Source organism: Etheostoma spectabile, chromosome 9, assembly GCF_008692095.1.
Source record: "Etheostoma spectabile isolate EspeVRDwgs_2016 chromosome 9, UIUC_Espe_1.0, whole genome shotgun sequence".
Classification (NCBI taxonomy): Eukaryota; Metazoa; Chordata; class Actinopteri; order Perciformes; family Percidae; genus Etheostoma; species Etheostoma spectabile.
The window spans coordinates 22,757,771-22,773,410 of NC_045741.1; the positions used below are offsets into that span (position 1 = coordinate 22,757,771).

Genomic DNA, 15,640 nt, shown 5'->3' on the forward strand with positions numbered 1-15,640 from the left:
TTTCTGTCTCCCTCACTTAATTGCATCAATCTTTCTTTCTGTTGTGGCATACATTTTTGAAGATTGAAGGAAACTGCAAACTGATCTGTAAACAACAGCTTAAGGTTCTGAAACAGTTGGGTAACTGTAATATAATTTGTTTATTTCAAAAATAAATCTGTGTGGATGAGGCAGACATACCTTCAATAGGTAGTTGGAAATCTTGCACGAGCGAGCGAGTGTAGAGTATGGGACACTGTCCTGTGCAGAGCAGAGAATTGTGTGCTTAAAAATGTCAACACACTAGTTCTGTTATTTTTAAACTGAACTGATAAAAGCCACAATGCATTACACATTTCATTTTGTCTGGCACTGTGCCGATGAAAACACTTAACACACGCAAGATATTTTTATATACTGCAGACTGTAGATGCACATGTTAAAATGTGGTGTTCTCTGTTTTACACTTGTTGTCTCTGCAGGTGCACCTCGGTGGAGGGATCTGGGTGGAAGAGGAGAAGTGGCATCAGCTGCAGCGGACCCAGGGAGACTCCAAGTTCACGAAGAACTTGGCTGTAATGATCTGGGGCACCGAAACCCTCAAGAACCGTAGCGTCACTGGAGTGGCCACCAAAAAGAAGAAAGATGCCCTGCCCAAACCTCCACTTTCACCCAGCAAACTGAAAATTGTTAGAGGTAAGGAACTCCAGGTTTTAACCTATAAAATCATGACTCCGAAAGAGATGAATCCTTGCTTTGATGGCTTGTTTGTAAGCTGAAACAAGTTGGGAAACATGAGGTACAGAAAATTTGATTTTCTTTTTCTTTTTCTTCCATATAGACTTTCAATGATTGAATCACATTTATTAGAAACCAGACAAAGAATTTTGAATTTGATGTAGTCTGACTGCTCATGCTCGCTCCTTCCCCAGAGTGTCTCTACGACAGAGTGTCTCAAGAGACAGCGGACAGTGCAGAGATTACGCAGAGATTGTCCAAAGTGAACAAATACATCTGTGAAAAAATAATGGACATCAACAAGTCCATCAAGAACGAGGAGCGGCGGGAGTCCAAGCTGCTCATTCGACAGACAGTCAAGATGGAGAACTTCACCTACGATGGCATGTAGTGGTCAACTGTTGTCACGCCAGCGCCTTCTGCCCCCCGCCCCCAAGAAACGTGGTCTGCAGTTGGGGGATGTTTGTCACAGTTTCAGGAGCAGTTGTTTTTCTTTGACATATTGGATTGGTTATTATGTGAAATGTTAAAACAAATAGACCCCTTTCCAGCCCCTATACAGCATCCTCAGTGCCCAGTTTTCCCATTGGCTGACAGACAGCTTTACCCACCACTGTGTGAACTAGTTTGAAATGAGCGGGTGTGAGTGTTTTTATAACCTTTACAGTGGGATTAGTACAGAGACATGGTTTGTTGGTGTGCGTGCATTTGTGTCAAAGGAAAGATTACATGCAATTTTTAAATTGATTTATTGTTCTGTGTCAGAACATAGTTTTGAATCCTTAAACTTTTAAAAAGTAATTGGTGGAGAGGGTATTTCCCTAGATAGAGTCATCTGTTTCTATAAAGATAATGATGCCAGCTTGCATTAGATCCAAGTTGTGTTAACAGCTGGATATTTTGGAGACTACCCAATAACTGCTGGGAATCTGAGTGTTTGCTGTTGGTACTTACTGTATAAAATGCGACATCAGTGTCTCAAATGCACAAGTCTTAGTTGGAGATTGCATTTTGCAACAGGAATTCTGTTGCTCCAAGATATTAATTATGTGTGTGCGCCCCCTTAACTGTAGGTCAATAACAACACATGACTTTATTAAAAAGACGGCTGACAGAGGTTAAATGGGAAGTATGACTCTAATGTGGAGTCTATAAAGAGCTGTATTTGTTTAGTTTTTTATGTTTGACCTTTTAGTTAAGAGCATTTGCCATCAATGAGAGAGGTTTGGATGGGATATTCCCATACAACTTGTAATCAAACATGTCACTTTTAGACAATTTGACTGTTTAATAAGTTGTAGTGGTACAGGCACATTAATGCCTAGAAAGGCCTTACATAGATTTGGCAATCACTAGGGTATGCCCCTGGGTTTTCTAATAAGCTGTGATTTTAAATGTATAGGAAGCTGAAGCAATGAAGCTTTGCCTGCACTTTGCTGTGAGAATGTGAGAGGTGGCTAGGTACTATTTTTTTCTGTGTGGTTCACACCATTAGGTTGAGCTGAGCTGGGCTACTTGCTTACCCCCCCCCCCCCCCCCCCCCCCCCCCCCCATCTCCATGTGGAAGCATTGTTAGCTGTGGGTAAAGCTGTCTGGAACACTTTTTGTGCTGTTTGAAGTCATCTGGGCCTGCTGAACCCCCAAATAACCCCTTCTTCTACAAGCCACGCCACTGGGGAACAAAGTAAGGTCGCTCCAGTGACAATTTCCTCTGAGCTATGCCATCAGAACTTTGAAAATGTTTCTTGTATGTTTTTTTTAACATTTTATTTTTCTCACCAGTTTTATTGTTTTGATCTAAAATGGTTTGTGTGGCTGTCTGCAGGCTGGAACTAAATGCTGCAGATTGAAATCTCGACTGTGACCTAGCTGTGGCTAACTGTGAATCTGCTGCAGAGCTGCCCATCAAGCCTCTCTCCTCTTCATACTCTAGATTCTTGTTTGTCAGTTTTTTTTTATTTCTGTCCATCATTTTGTCTGTCACGGTTTTTGTTATTGCAAAAGTTCAGATCAGCCTTTTGTTAAGCTACCTTATGTTTTGGAGATATTTTAGTGTACATAAAACTTTTATTTTTTATTTTTTTCCACCAAACATGGACATTTCAGTTTCTCGTCATGTTACATGTTGCCGTTTTAAAGGCTCTGGTCAAGTTTTGATTTATCTAATTGATGTTGTAATTCCATGTTACCAGACAATTTCTTGTTTCTTTTTACTTACATACAGTATGTGTATATATATATATATATATATATCTATATATAGATATATATATAGATATAAATATACCGTTTATATTTTTTTTCTTATGAATTGTTAGCTTTAAGCTTGATGTTGTATCCAAATGAAACAACAAAGGAAAAACAAATCTCCCTTTCTTAGCCAAGGTGATCTCTGTGGAACAAGAGAGACAAGGCTTCTGTTAACAGAGCCCATATATTAAGCTAGATTCACAACATTCAATATTTAATAATCCCCACTTAGGTTCTACCTTCGAATGATCTGCCACAGTAAGATGAGAATTTGTATTGTTAAACCATTGTACTTAATTAAGACGCAGTAGTTAGATAAAAACAAATATTTACATTGAATGCACTTTAAACTTCTGAGCAGTTTCTTCAATCATAAAGAAAGGTATTTGTCCTTTTTCTTTTTTAAATGTCTATATAGATAAAGCTTAACAATCATTGTATTATCATGAAGCACCTTAGAACATTTTGGTTTATTGTTTTTCATGGCAAGAATGACTTATGGGATTGAATTAGTCCAATATGCCCCTGACATACCAATGCTCCAAAACAAGTTGGATAGATTTAATACTTCTAAGTAATAGTTGGAAGTATTACTACTACTTCTTCCGAACGTTTAATTATTTTAAGATGTGTTGGTGTTTAGAAAACCAGATTTCCACAAGTCACACTCTGTTGAAACTGGATTTGATAACTCCACCATGGCCTCCTGAACAATAAATGGCTTACTTGGCAAATTGACAAGCAAAATTCTATTTGGCTGTCAATCCCAAAACATGATCCTTCAACCTGACGATATTATCCTATGAAATGTGCAAGCTCACTGGAAAATGTGCTTTAATTTAATGTGTGAAGATGGTGGTTATACGTAAATATAACTAATATAGAGATAATTGTCTATTTTTTACAAATGAGTGGTAATCGTAAGCCAAAGTATTACATGCTGAGATCAAGTTAAAGAAGGGGGTTGCTGACTGAGGAATCAGCAGGGTTTGCACAAAAGATTGCCCATGCCAAGGTTATAGAGCCTAGTGAATCTTTTTTTCTCTTTCTAAAAAATATCCCTTTTTGAGTTTTTTCCCCCTGTACAAAGCAACATGTGAGGTTTACATGGGCTAGCATGTATTTGAAATACATGTGGTTTAAAAGAGAGAAAAGATTTCTGCTGTGCAAAGCAACCATGCTGAAATTTTGACACCTTGTTGTATGTCGTGTTTGTGTTTGTTTCTTTGATGTTTGATGCCAAAAGGGGGTGTGGTTAAAAAGAAAGCTTTAAGATTAGAGCATTAATAGAGCTATTACATCATCTGAAATGTTAACTTCTTTTCAAAGGCTGGTTTCCTGTTGCGCGATTAAGTCTAATCCTTTAACTAAAACCGTCTTTCATGGATGAGAGCTGTATGGAAGTGCTGTATGTTTTGAACCCAGATTTGGTTTAATCTGTGATGGCAAGGCCAATCTCTTATCAAATGTACCAAGTCACTTGCAGAGAAGCAGTCTGGGTTTTAGCAGCATATTAGTAACATAAACCAGTACATTGTCTGGCAGAGCCCTTATTGGATGATACATAGGCTAGTTTGGCTCTGTGACACAACACACCAGACTTTCCAATCCTCTCACTGTCACACTCAAGTAGCGATAGGGAAAAAATGTAACCTTGCTGGCTCTGTGATCCTCTTCCTGTGCCACCTCTAGTTCCTTACTCTGCTGTCATTTATATGGACTGGATTTAGAAATGCATATGTATCGAGATAATAGCAAATCCTGTCCTCGTCGTTTGGTGTTTTGGCTTATGTTGTGAATGTGAACATCTGTCAAAGCTTCAGAAGTGAGGGAGCTTTATGTAGCTTTTTGACAGTTTGATTGGGGAAAAGAGATCAGTTCTATCTTCACTGTGTGGAACAAGATAAATGGCTTCATCTAGCAGTTATCACAACTAAGTGCACACAAAACACGCAACTGTTTGAGCCTCAGATACAATGTCAAACTTACTTCAAATGAGGAAAAAATGGGAGGAACATTGTAAGGCCTATATTTTTCTTAAGGTATCAGTAACTTTGTATACAATCCACAAACCGGTTCTACTTCATCTAACTTCACCGTCCTACCTCATTGTTACTCTGGTGTTTGTTTGTCAGTGACTGTAAACTATGTGTGCATATTAAAAAAAATCTATAGGAAAGGTATATCTGGTTACTCTCAACATGTACAGCAAAATAAACTTGTAAAACACCTCAGTACACAATATCATTCTGAGGAGAAATCAGTTTTATTACCTGCTTAAAGATGCTGCTGTAAAGGGGTTGTCTCTGAATATATATCCTCGCTCTTTGCTATGTTGTGCAGTTGATCAGTGGTTGTGTTCTGTCTCTATTGCATTCTGAGATTTTTACTGGTTGACGGGTGCTACCAGCAAACAGTTCAAAAACTGATCTGTCTATCGGACCTCAAATGGTGCTGTTTTTCTATGTTTTTATCCTCATTCAGCTATGTTTTATTCAGGTGTGTCAACCGCCATTATCCCCTCAGCTAATCAAATTTTAAGCCAAAATATTTCGCAAAACGATAACCCTGCTATTACTGTATTAACTATATGCTATCTACCCAAATATTGTAGATAGTGATTATATCCTCAGCTGTGAGTTTCAGAAGTACCTCATAACTTGCTGATTTTCAATAGATGCATCTGCTTCTAGCACCTGTTGTCGACCAATATCACATTGTTGCAGTGTATTTTCAGAAATAAGCATTTTTACTGGTTAGATCAGGTTTCACTATACATAGGACATGATTATTAGATCACACTCAGATGGCCGATCAATTCAAAGGATACCACGTGTCATAAAAGGAAATCTCAGTTGGACTGAGCAGCATGTGATACAGTAGAAGAGGTCCTCAGCAGTTGTATTTATGGTGGAAAAGTAATATCAGAAGTGATTTTGGGAATGTACAAACTAGAGCCCCACCTGGTTGAAATGCTATATGTCAAACAAACGTAATAGAGATACCAGAGTCTTCTTGGTGCATTCATCAAGACTGTTTTGGGGAGTTTCAGCATGTCAGTTTTGTAATGATTGATTCTATTTAATTGCCACTTTAATCTGTGATTTCCCAGTTGTATCTCTTTGTCCCTTACTGATATTTGAACAACTCAAATGTAATTTTCACTGTTAAAAATAGGAATTTGGTGTAGCAATTTGTTCATGATTAACTTATTGTGAGCTATAGTCAAATGTACAGCACCATACCGTGTCTGGACTTAGCTTTATTATACAAAAAGTGCATTATATTGTCTTTTACCCTGTACAGGGACAATGGAATCTTTTCTGCGCCAAAGTGTTGTTTTGGGAGGTGGTTTGCTTTACCTGTCTGTATGTATGTAAATGTTTGTTTTAGTTGTTTTTTTGTTACTCTGTCTGTGAACATGTAATGTGCTGGGGATCTTCTCTCTACTGTGAGCAGTGTGTGTTCAAATGCACAGCAGTTGGTTTCATGGAAGCACTTAAGCCATTCAATGGACTGTTTCATAATGGTTCAATTTTAAGCTTTGCTCTGGTCCGGGGAATTGACCCAGAGAGCTTTGTGTGTAATTGAATTCCTATGCAGGTGCTGAGTTGTAATCACCTGGTACCACATCACTGTTGGGTGGAGGGACATCCAGGGAGAGAGATAACTGGGGAGTGTTCAAACCTTTGAATGTGTCTGCACAGACTCAAGATTGAGTCAAAGGGGACAATGGCGACATAACAAGTCCATACTGAACAACAAATAATACATTTTCGTTGAATTAAACTTAGCTATACAGGGCTGCTTGGGTATATACCTGTCTGTAGTTGTAACTGCATTGCAATGATCATTAGGGCAATACAGGGTTATTACTGTATGGAGAATTTCCAGTTGGTATGATAATGTGAAAAGAACTTTAAGTCTATTGCAGTAAACACTTCCTCACCCTACTTCAGCCTCCCAGAGGCAACCCTACATTTACAGAAAATGTTAAAGTATATGCGATAGAGAGTGTACATGTCTTTGCTAAACCGGCCACACCTCTGCTATGCGAGCAGCTCTTTGACGCTTAGCATCCTGTTCTGTGTTTTCTCTTGCTGCATTCAGGAACACCTGTTTAATGTATAGATAAACAGAAATAAATCCAGACTTTTATTCTATCAGCACAAACTTCTTGTCTTTTTTTTGTCCTTCCTGCCTCGTGCTTTTTTTTTTCTAAAAAAAAAAGACTACAGTCCGGGACTCAAGTTGGAAACTAAACCTGTCTGGTTTTCATTTTTTTAAATCACTTTTGAATTTGGAAAATATTGAATGTAATCAGTACTGATACCTCTGCCGCCATACAATATTTATGTTGTGTTGTTGTGTCATAAAAGTTTAGAGAAATTTAACTTTTTGGAACCACTGGATACAGATCAATCATACCTAAATCACAAGGAGGAGGTTTCATGTTTTTAGTTATTTTGCTGTCCTTTTTTAGGAATAGTTTAACATTTTGGCAAATGTGCTTATTCACTTTCTTTCCGAGAGATAGATTGGACGATTGGAAGACCATAATCTGTAGCTATAAAGCTACAGCTATTAGCCAGTTAGTGCATCTTATGAAAAAGATTGACAACAGATGGAAACATCAAGCCCGTCTCTGTCTGAGAGGAACAGAACTCCTCTACAGCTTGCTGATGAACATGTTATTTCTTGTTTGTTTAAACTAATCTGGCTGGGAAGGAAGAAAATATTGTTGTTTCCCAAAATGTCAAGCTATCGCTTTTGCACGACCTGCATCAAAGGTTTTCAGAACAAGCTGAGGCGGACAGCAACACTGTCAATCAAATCTTCTCCCGCTAAATTGACAAATCAGTGTGTCTGTGCCCTATTGTTCGCTGAATTTTCTGAAGTTACAAGGGGCTCTGAGTGAGTAGTAATTTCATTTCCACACAGGGTATTTTGACCTCAATCTGTACATTTGAAAAATCACTAAATCTGGGTTAAATCTGGTCAATAGCTTGGAGCGCAAAACCTACCTCAAGCCCTCAAAGTTTTGTTTTTACACTGGAATACCACTTAACTAATGTCAAAAGAGTTTTTATTTTCAAATTGATGGCCATGTGTGCTGAATGGGTTTCAGAAAACCTTAATGACCCCTACGCTAATGCAAATTTCTCAGCACACAGTTACCCGGTAAACTTTGAATTCAAATGCAAAGATTATAATTAGTTTTTGGGTTCGCGATAGAATAGTAAAAACATTTTTAACTTTTTAAACGCCTCGCCCAGGAGTCTTGACACTATGAAGACAGATAGATTCCCAGACGGACTGAGGCAGATGAGCTCTGTTTTTTTTTCTCATTCCTCCATACACAGAACAGTGTAGCTGTGTAAACTCTAAGTGCCTTTTCACGCCACATCCGACACCAGCTTTCCGTTCTCATAGGCTCTGTAGTTAGCTTCTGTCACCATAAAGATCAGAACCCTCTCTCCTTCACATCCCCAATTGTTTTTCAAGTTGGGTGTTTTTCAGAGACCATGTGTGTGCATTTGCTGTAAAGGTGAGCGGATTAACAGGCAGATTGTTCTCAATGTCAGACACAAGATAACAGGATGGCAGAAACCAACAGTTCACAGTGATGTATTTGTTCATTCAGTCCCAATGCTGCTGGCCTGCCTCTGTGCCACACAGCATGCTGATGATTGGCAGTGCTGTATCTAACATGTATCATGTCCAAACCATAGCAATATCAACTCAGCTGCATGAGAGCAAGATAAGACAGAAAATGGGGTGTTGACATGTGAGATTGCTTGTAAGATGGCTTGTTTGGAGAGGCTTGAATCTAAAATGAGTACCGTCATTGAATGCTGGATTTGCTTGAGTCCACATTGAAATCTGATAGGAAGTGGTCACTGTGAAGGCCATTTCCTCCCTCTTTCCTTATGAATAGACTAAGCTCTACTTACTCCCCTATCTCCCCATTCCTCTCCCCTGTCTGGCACACTGATGCATTTCCATATATTATTGCCTCTGTAAGCAAGTGTGTCATGTGGCCAGGCTTTTCCTACAGCCAGCGGGGACTTCTCAATGTCATTATCGCTAAAGCCTGCCACATGCCTGTAATGTATTGCCGCCTGGCTTTATTGGCAGCGTGATGATTCAGTGGTGGTGTTGATGGATTAGTGCCGGTTGGGTCGAGCTGGACTGGGCTCAGCTGGTCCAGACTGGGCTGAGCTCTGCAGCCTTGCTGTTTGTCGCATAAACACCCCGTCCTCCTCACACACGCTGCAGTATAGAGGGAGACATATCGTATTTATGTCACACACACAATCTAATGAATATGGTCATTTCAGAGCTTTTATTGAGCTTCTCGGAAGACTGTCTGATTCACCTTGTCCAGCTTTTGCTTTTCATGCAGACACAGTGCTCACAACAGCGCCGCATAATAGGTGGCAGTAATGTGTTTGCTTTATGACATTGTTACTGTTTTGAATGTGAAAATATAACAGCTTTTGTTGTCTCCCGGAAGGGGAAGTTCAGAGAGGGTGCACTGGTTGCATATGTTACCACAGCATAACAACATTTGATGTTTCCAGAAGCATATATAATATACGCACAGGTTTAGAAGAAGGACACAGATACATGTTTTATTACTGAATATAAAACACACTCCATATAACACAGCCACCCAGGCTGAACTAAACTTAAGGGTCCATTGGCCACCAACTAAAAGTCTAAACCCAACATTCAGTTCTTTCTGGCTGCTGTACGCTGTCACTTTGATCAGGATCCGACCCCACTGCAGGCAAATAAATGCACATTAGTTTTTATTGCTTGCAGCAGCGACTGTTACCATATCCTGCCCGAGAAGACACAAGAAACACAACACATGTTGGTTTGGTTTATCAGTGAGTGTAACAAACAGGAAAGTAAACAAGATATTCAGCATCAAATGCAAAAAAAATTGAATGGTTTAAACAACATTCACAGGGTTGTTGATTAGTAACTCTTGATGAATGTTTTGTTTGTCCATAACTGACTTTGACTCCATTTGATCCTCACACACTTTTGCGCACCCTGCACTATTTCTCCTTTACATGCAAAGAATACTTTATCATAACTGTAAATAATTAGAAAGTAGCAAGAGTCAAGCGCATACTGTTCTAATTCAGTCTCATTGGTGCCATTAGTGTGATTGTACGTGGATCACTTTAGTGTCTAATTTCTGTGATTTGTTTTTGTTTTCCATTTTAAGCACATAATCTGCGCAGCGTTCATTTACAGCATGGAGCACACATCTGTATGCAAAAACTGCCTTCAAGTGTGTTCATTACATTCTCTCTGTTGCCAGTAATAATGTTGAATGATACATTATCTCTCCCTGTACTTAGTCCTATCTCTGCTGCTTTGTTTATCTGAGAAGTGACTGCAGGGTTAGTTGATACTGTTTTATTCTGCCTTTGGGCTTCAAAGCCAGCAATACATATGTATGAGCTACCAATCACACACACTTTGTCTCTTCTGCCTATGCTCCCTACATACCTTACTTTTTATCCACCCATCCCAGCTGCATGTCCCTGCATTGTCAGTTAACTGTATGAATGATAAGATATGCTGGTGAGTCTTGACTGTAGCTGTTAAATTTGCCTCCGCTGCCAGCGTTATTCAGATGTCCTTATCATTTGTAAGAAGCTTATTTAACTTGTTTAATGATAAAAACGGGTAAAGTTTGGAATCCATTAGCCCCTCCGGTGAGTGGATGCAAAACTGAGCTCTCTCACTCTACATATCAGTATATATGTGCGCGCACGCACACGCACACGCACACGTACACACACACACACACACACACATAAGCACAGAGCTTCCAAATGGCCTCTATTAATGCAGACGGCTCTCCCAATTAACAAGATTCAAAGTGATGATGAATTTTTCATTCTCTGAACATTTAAGCTAATTATGGCCCAAATGAAGCAGGTTCCAGTGAATCACCATGGCAGGGGCTGCCAATGGCAGCCAATGTCACTGTCACAGTGCCACTCTGCACCACCACCCTAATCACTACAGCTGCTTAATATTCATCTCCCACTGCTCTCTCCTTTCTGACTCACCTCTCCTCTCCTCACATATTCTCCTTCCTCTCGTCTTGCTTCTCACTCCTTACCTCTTGTAACTTGAACTTCTGTCCTTTCTCCGGTGTCCTCCACACCATCTTCCTTCTCTCTGTCTCTCCCCCTAAGCGCTTCTCTCTCACCATAGATGTGTTGTTTAAAATGGAAATCAACTAATTGCGCTAATAGGATTTTAATGATAATTTAATGTAGTAAATAAAGCTTGTTACAAGCTAAGCAATTTTGTTGGATTTCAAGGGCAATCAATCTGTGTCCGATACAATCTGCTCACCTCCTTGATGATGGGTGTGAGATTTCTGCAGTGTGTTTTCACTCAAGCAGATTGAACTATATTGAAGCTTACATCTATAGATGCACAAAAATAGCCAGCACATGGTTGGAAAACATCATCACTGTACACATGTATTGCCCACTTTCAAGTTAGTATCCAAGTCAGGTTTGTAGCCAAGGGGTTCTCAAAGTCTGAGCGTTTACATTATCTTTTTTTTTTTTTAACTCTCAAACGATGAACTCATATTCATCGTAAAGCAGCAGCTGATCATTTACAATCAGCGCTCTGAGTTGAGTTCAAAACACAAACTGAGTTTTTTCACTTGGCAGTAGTCTGGATCAGTCAATTTCCAGGATAATAGCCAGATGTCCCTCGCCTAATGCTCTCTGTGTGTTGCCATTTTTAAACTCCGTTTGCTAAATAAAAACAACAACATACTTTGAGATAGCAAGCTGCACGCTGAATTTGGCAAGTTTTGCAAAAATGTTGGATTGTGCAACAAGACATGTGCAACAAGGCAGGCTTTCTTGATTCTTTTGGGGAATGATTGTAAAGACTTACAAATAATATGTTTTTGGTAATCTCTAAATGGGATGTTTTAGGATTGATTGTGGCAGGATTGCTTTGGTAAAAGTACCGTCACACAGCGATACACTGGTCCGAGCAAGTTACGTTTAACCATACTGCAAAGGCAAAAAGGCAGAAACTTTATTTTTGGTCGAAAATGATATTTTTGGGATATTCAAGACATCCTTCATCATGTGGATAAGTATCTTGAGTCAATTGTGTATTTTTTTTTAGACAAATTAAAATAGTTTGCCTTAACAGTAACTTCCAGAAGTCCAGGAAAAACCAAAGTAGAACACCGTAACACCAGTTCCGGCTCTTTGACTTTGTTTTGGAACGCTCAAATTGAGTTATGGTACAGGATCGCAATCAGTAGTTAGATATAAGTAAATGTAATTTTTTTGTGTGTAAATCATCAGAAATATAGGCAATGATCACTACATTTTATAGACGTGTTACTATAATGATTTTGTAAATGGTGTCAACAACCAAATATTGATAATTGGAAGTTATTGCCTCCTGCCTTGGCGTGACTTCTCACTTTTTGCAGACAATACATAGGCAGAGTACAGTAACTTAAAAATTAGAGGTCAAAAATTAAAGTTTGAGCTCAAGATGTCAATGCATTTCATTACTAAAACTTCTAATTGCCAGATTTCCAGTGTCTTACTTAATATTCAACAAACGTCATGCCCAGTGGTTGTTCATGCCATTTTCGTGTTGTTTTAGTTCTATTCTAATCAATTCTCATCAAGAAATTAACTTACAGTACCTAAGTTGTTTCAAGTCTGCTTAGCTTTGTGAGTGATTTTTATCCAGTAAAGAGATTAGAATTAGCTTGTAATCAAAGATGAAGTAGTTCATTTCACATCCAAGGTCTTCGACACATTTTTATCAACCATTACTCCAGATTAAACATATTAAAATGATGAGGAGCTTGAGCTCGGAAGAGAAAAGAATAAACAGCCGTGAGACAGAAAAACAATTTCATTTCTCTTTTTATGTTCCACCAGTGGTCATTTAGCCAGACTCTTTATTTAAATGGTAATGTGAAGCTGGCTAAACAGGCATGAAAAATCAGCCTGAGAAGAGAGCCAGGCTTCTGTGGTGTTTCAGGCTCTGGGAGTTTATCTGGCTCTGTCCTCCTGCCGTCTGACAGAGGGATGCAGAGTCGGGAGCCGATTGAGCGACAAGGATAGCGCTTCTCGGCGTATAATTAATTAGGTGTGATAAATTATACCATTTCTAGCAAAGCCTGGCAGCACACACACACACACACACACACACACACACAAATACATGTGCATACGTGACTCCTCTTACTGAAAATATATATATATATAGCAATACATGTATTCCTGTTCAATGAATATTACAACTTTGCTAACTATTTGTCCTCCTTCTGTGTAGTTTGCCAGGAACTGAAGGTAAACAAAATAAAAACACATGGATTAACTGTCGCCTTGCAATCTATTTTAAAGTCAGCAGATTATTCTTTTTCCTTTTTCAAAGAAAGTTTTGCCAATAAATGTAATGTGCTGATTGAGCACCCATAAAGGTGAAATGCAATATGTTCTACCTCTTTCATCACTAACCTCTTCATGCTCCAATAACAAGCAAAGTCCTCAACTTGGGTTGGAATTCACAATAATACAATATTTTTTTTATTAAAAACAGCAAGAAAACAATAAAGCACTGAGAACAGTAGAGGTTAGTGCAAACATATGGGAACATTTCCAAGATTAGTTTCTTTGCATCTTCAAGTCCCAGAATCAAATACATATATATATGTATGTATATATATATATATATATATATATATATATGTTAATATATGTTATGTATGTCCCGATATCATATATATATACATATTACATATATATTATATGTATATATGTATACACATATTATTGATCATCATACATATATCATTATACATATATATTATATAATGTAATATGTATACACATATATATATATTCTAGAAATTGAAGATGCAAAGAAACCAATCTTTTACACTTTTATTGGAAGTATTATCATGGCTTATTGTCATTCAACATTAATTTATACACAGTGGTCTAATAAGAGCAGTTCACTAATGCACGGGTGTCCTGTTTACACAGGAAAATAAAAGCAAAAGGCAACAATCCAACCCTTAGGCAAACATAAAACATACAAGACGGCAAATAAAGAAGATGTGAGTAAAACTGAGCAAGGGTGAAAAAAAGGCCATTAAATTAGAAAAGTATTTTATCATCGCTAAATGGAGGAAAGATGATATAATGAGCTACAATATTTAATTTTAAGTAACAATTTACAGTGCTTAAGACACCGATTAACAGAACAACTAAGGACTGTTTCTGGATTGGTCTCTGGTTTCCTCACAAACATGAACCTGGGAGGGTCAAAGCAGTTGTTGCTGTATCTTCTCAACTAAACACAGCCGACACATGATAACCATACTGTCAAACAAAAGTGGTCATTTAAATTCAGTAAAAAAACGCATCTCCAGCTTCAACAAAATCCTCATACTCCGTGATTCCCACTTCACCTCCTTAATAAGTGCACACTTTAAAATGACTATGCCAACTCGATGGTGAAGTTATTGTTTTTTTTTTTATCAGTGTGATGAAAAAAATCACAAGACATTTAATCTGATCTGTGCTCCGAATTTATTTGTATCTGCAGTGGGATTTTAAAAACTGTTTATCAGTAATGAGATACAGCAAACTACTGCTATCCAGTAGGTACACAGTTTTCCACTGAGCTGCAAAACATTGTACCACAGAAACAACCAGCACTCTCTCTATTGTACATCCCTGTATTTCTGTGTGCTGTTTTCTGATATTTGATGGGATTCATGGCTGAAGACCAAACTGACACCTGTCTACTCTTCTCTTTGTTATCCAACACACACACACACACACACACACACACACACACACAACCACACACCCTGCCAGCAGGCACTGGCCTAGTGTTTAATGGCCTAGTGTTAATGAGAGTCTTGTTTAGAGCTGTCAGAGGACCCTGGGCCATGCAGACTGACACCAACTCTATGTTCACAGCTCTAGAGGTCACCACGCGGTCTATGTATGTGTGTGCTTGTGACTGGGTTTGTGTGAGTGTGTGTTGATGTCACAGACAGAATCATTTATTACACTTAATTACCTTTCCAGCCAGTACATTAATACTATATCAGCAAATCTTTAATCTTTGATGGTTTAATTTTCAATCAGTAAAGTCGATATTAATCTCTATGAATCTTATCTGTGTAGTCTCATTTTACAATCACAGGAAAGGGTCATTCTTATCGTCTGTGTGTTCTCTTGTGCTATGCTGACACTGTGAGGGATCTATATGTGCCTGAAGCCAGCCAAAATGATGTGAATATTCTGAGAAGATTAATTGATTTCAAAAGAATATCAGTACCAGCAGTGTAGTTTTCTACTCTGTTTGGAGTTGTATAAATAAAATGTATAGTTTTCTGATAGCATAACATTAATTTTAGAAGTTTCCTGCTGTTCAGGGTATTCAAGCGGAAACATATTTCAGTAATAACTACTGAATTAAAGGGAGAGTTCACCCCACCGTATCACTGTGCTGAAGAAAGCATAGTCATAGAATAGAGGCTCGTCCACCTCGGCAGAGCAGTAACTGTGGCTACCCAATACTGTGTGTGTGTGTGTGTGTGTGTGTGTGTGTGTGTGTGTGT

The 15,640-nt window shown here is 38.5% G+C and overlaps 2 protein-coding genes across 3 annotated transcripts in view; both read left to right on the top strand.

Annotated features, from left to right (window-relative positions):
- The window catches only part of bend5 (BEN domain containing 5), a 13,231-nt gene extending 7,366 nt beyond the window's left edge, over positions 1 to 5,865 (top strand). For both annotated transcript variants that reach the window (XM_032526876.1, XM_032526875.1), the window contains 3 exons: positions 462 to 675; positions 912 to 1,148; positions 1,224 to 5,865. In XM_032526876.1, the coding sequence (XP_032382767.1) occupies positions 462 to 675; positions 912 to 1,108 (411 nt within the window). In that variant the 3' untranslated portion in view covers positions 1,109 to 1,148; positions 1,224 to 5,865. The remainder of the gene's footprint in view (positions 1 to 461; positions 676 to 911; positions 1,149 to 1,223) is intronic.
- Positions 1 to 15,640, top strand: part of agbl4 (AGBL carboxypeptidase 4) — a 281,610-nt gene that overhangs the window by 220,993 nt on the left and 44,977 nt on the right. The gene's annotated exons all lie outside the window — the stretch shown is intronic.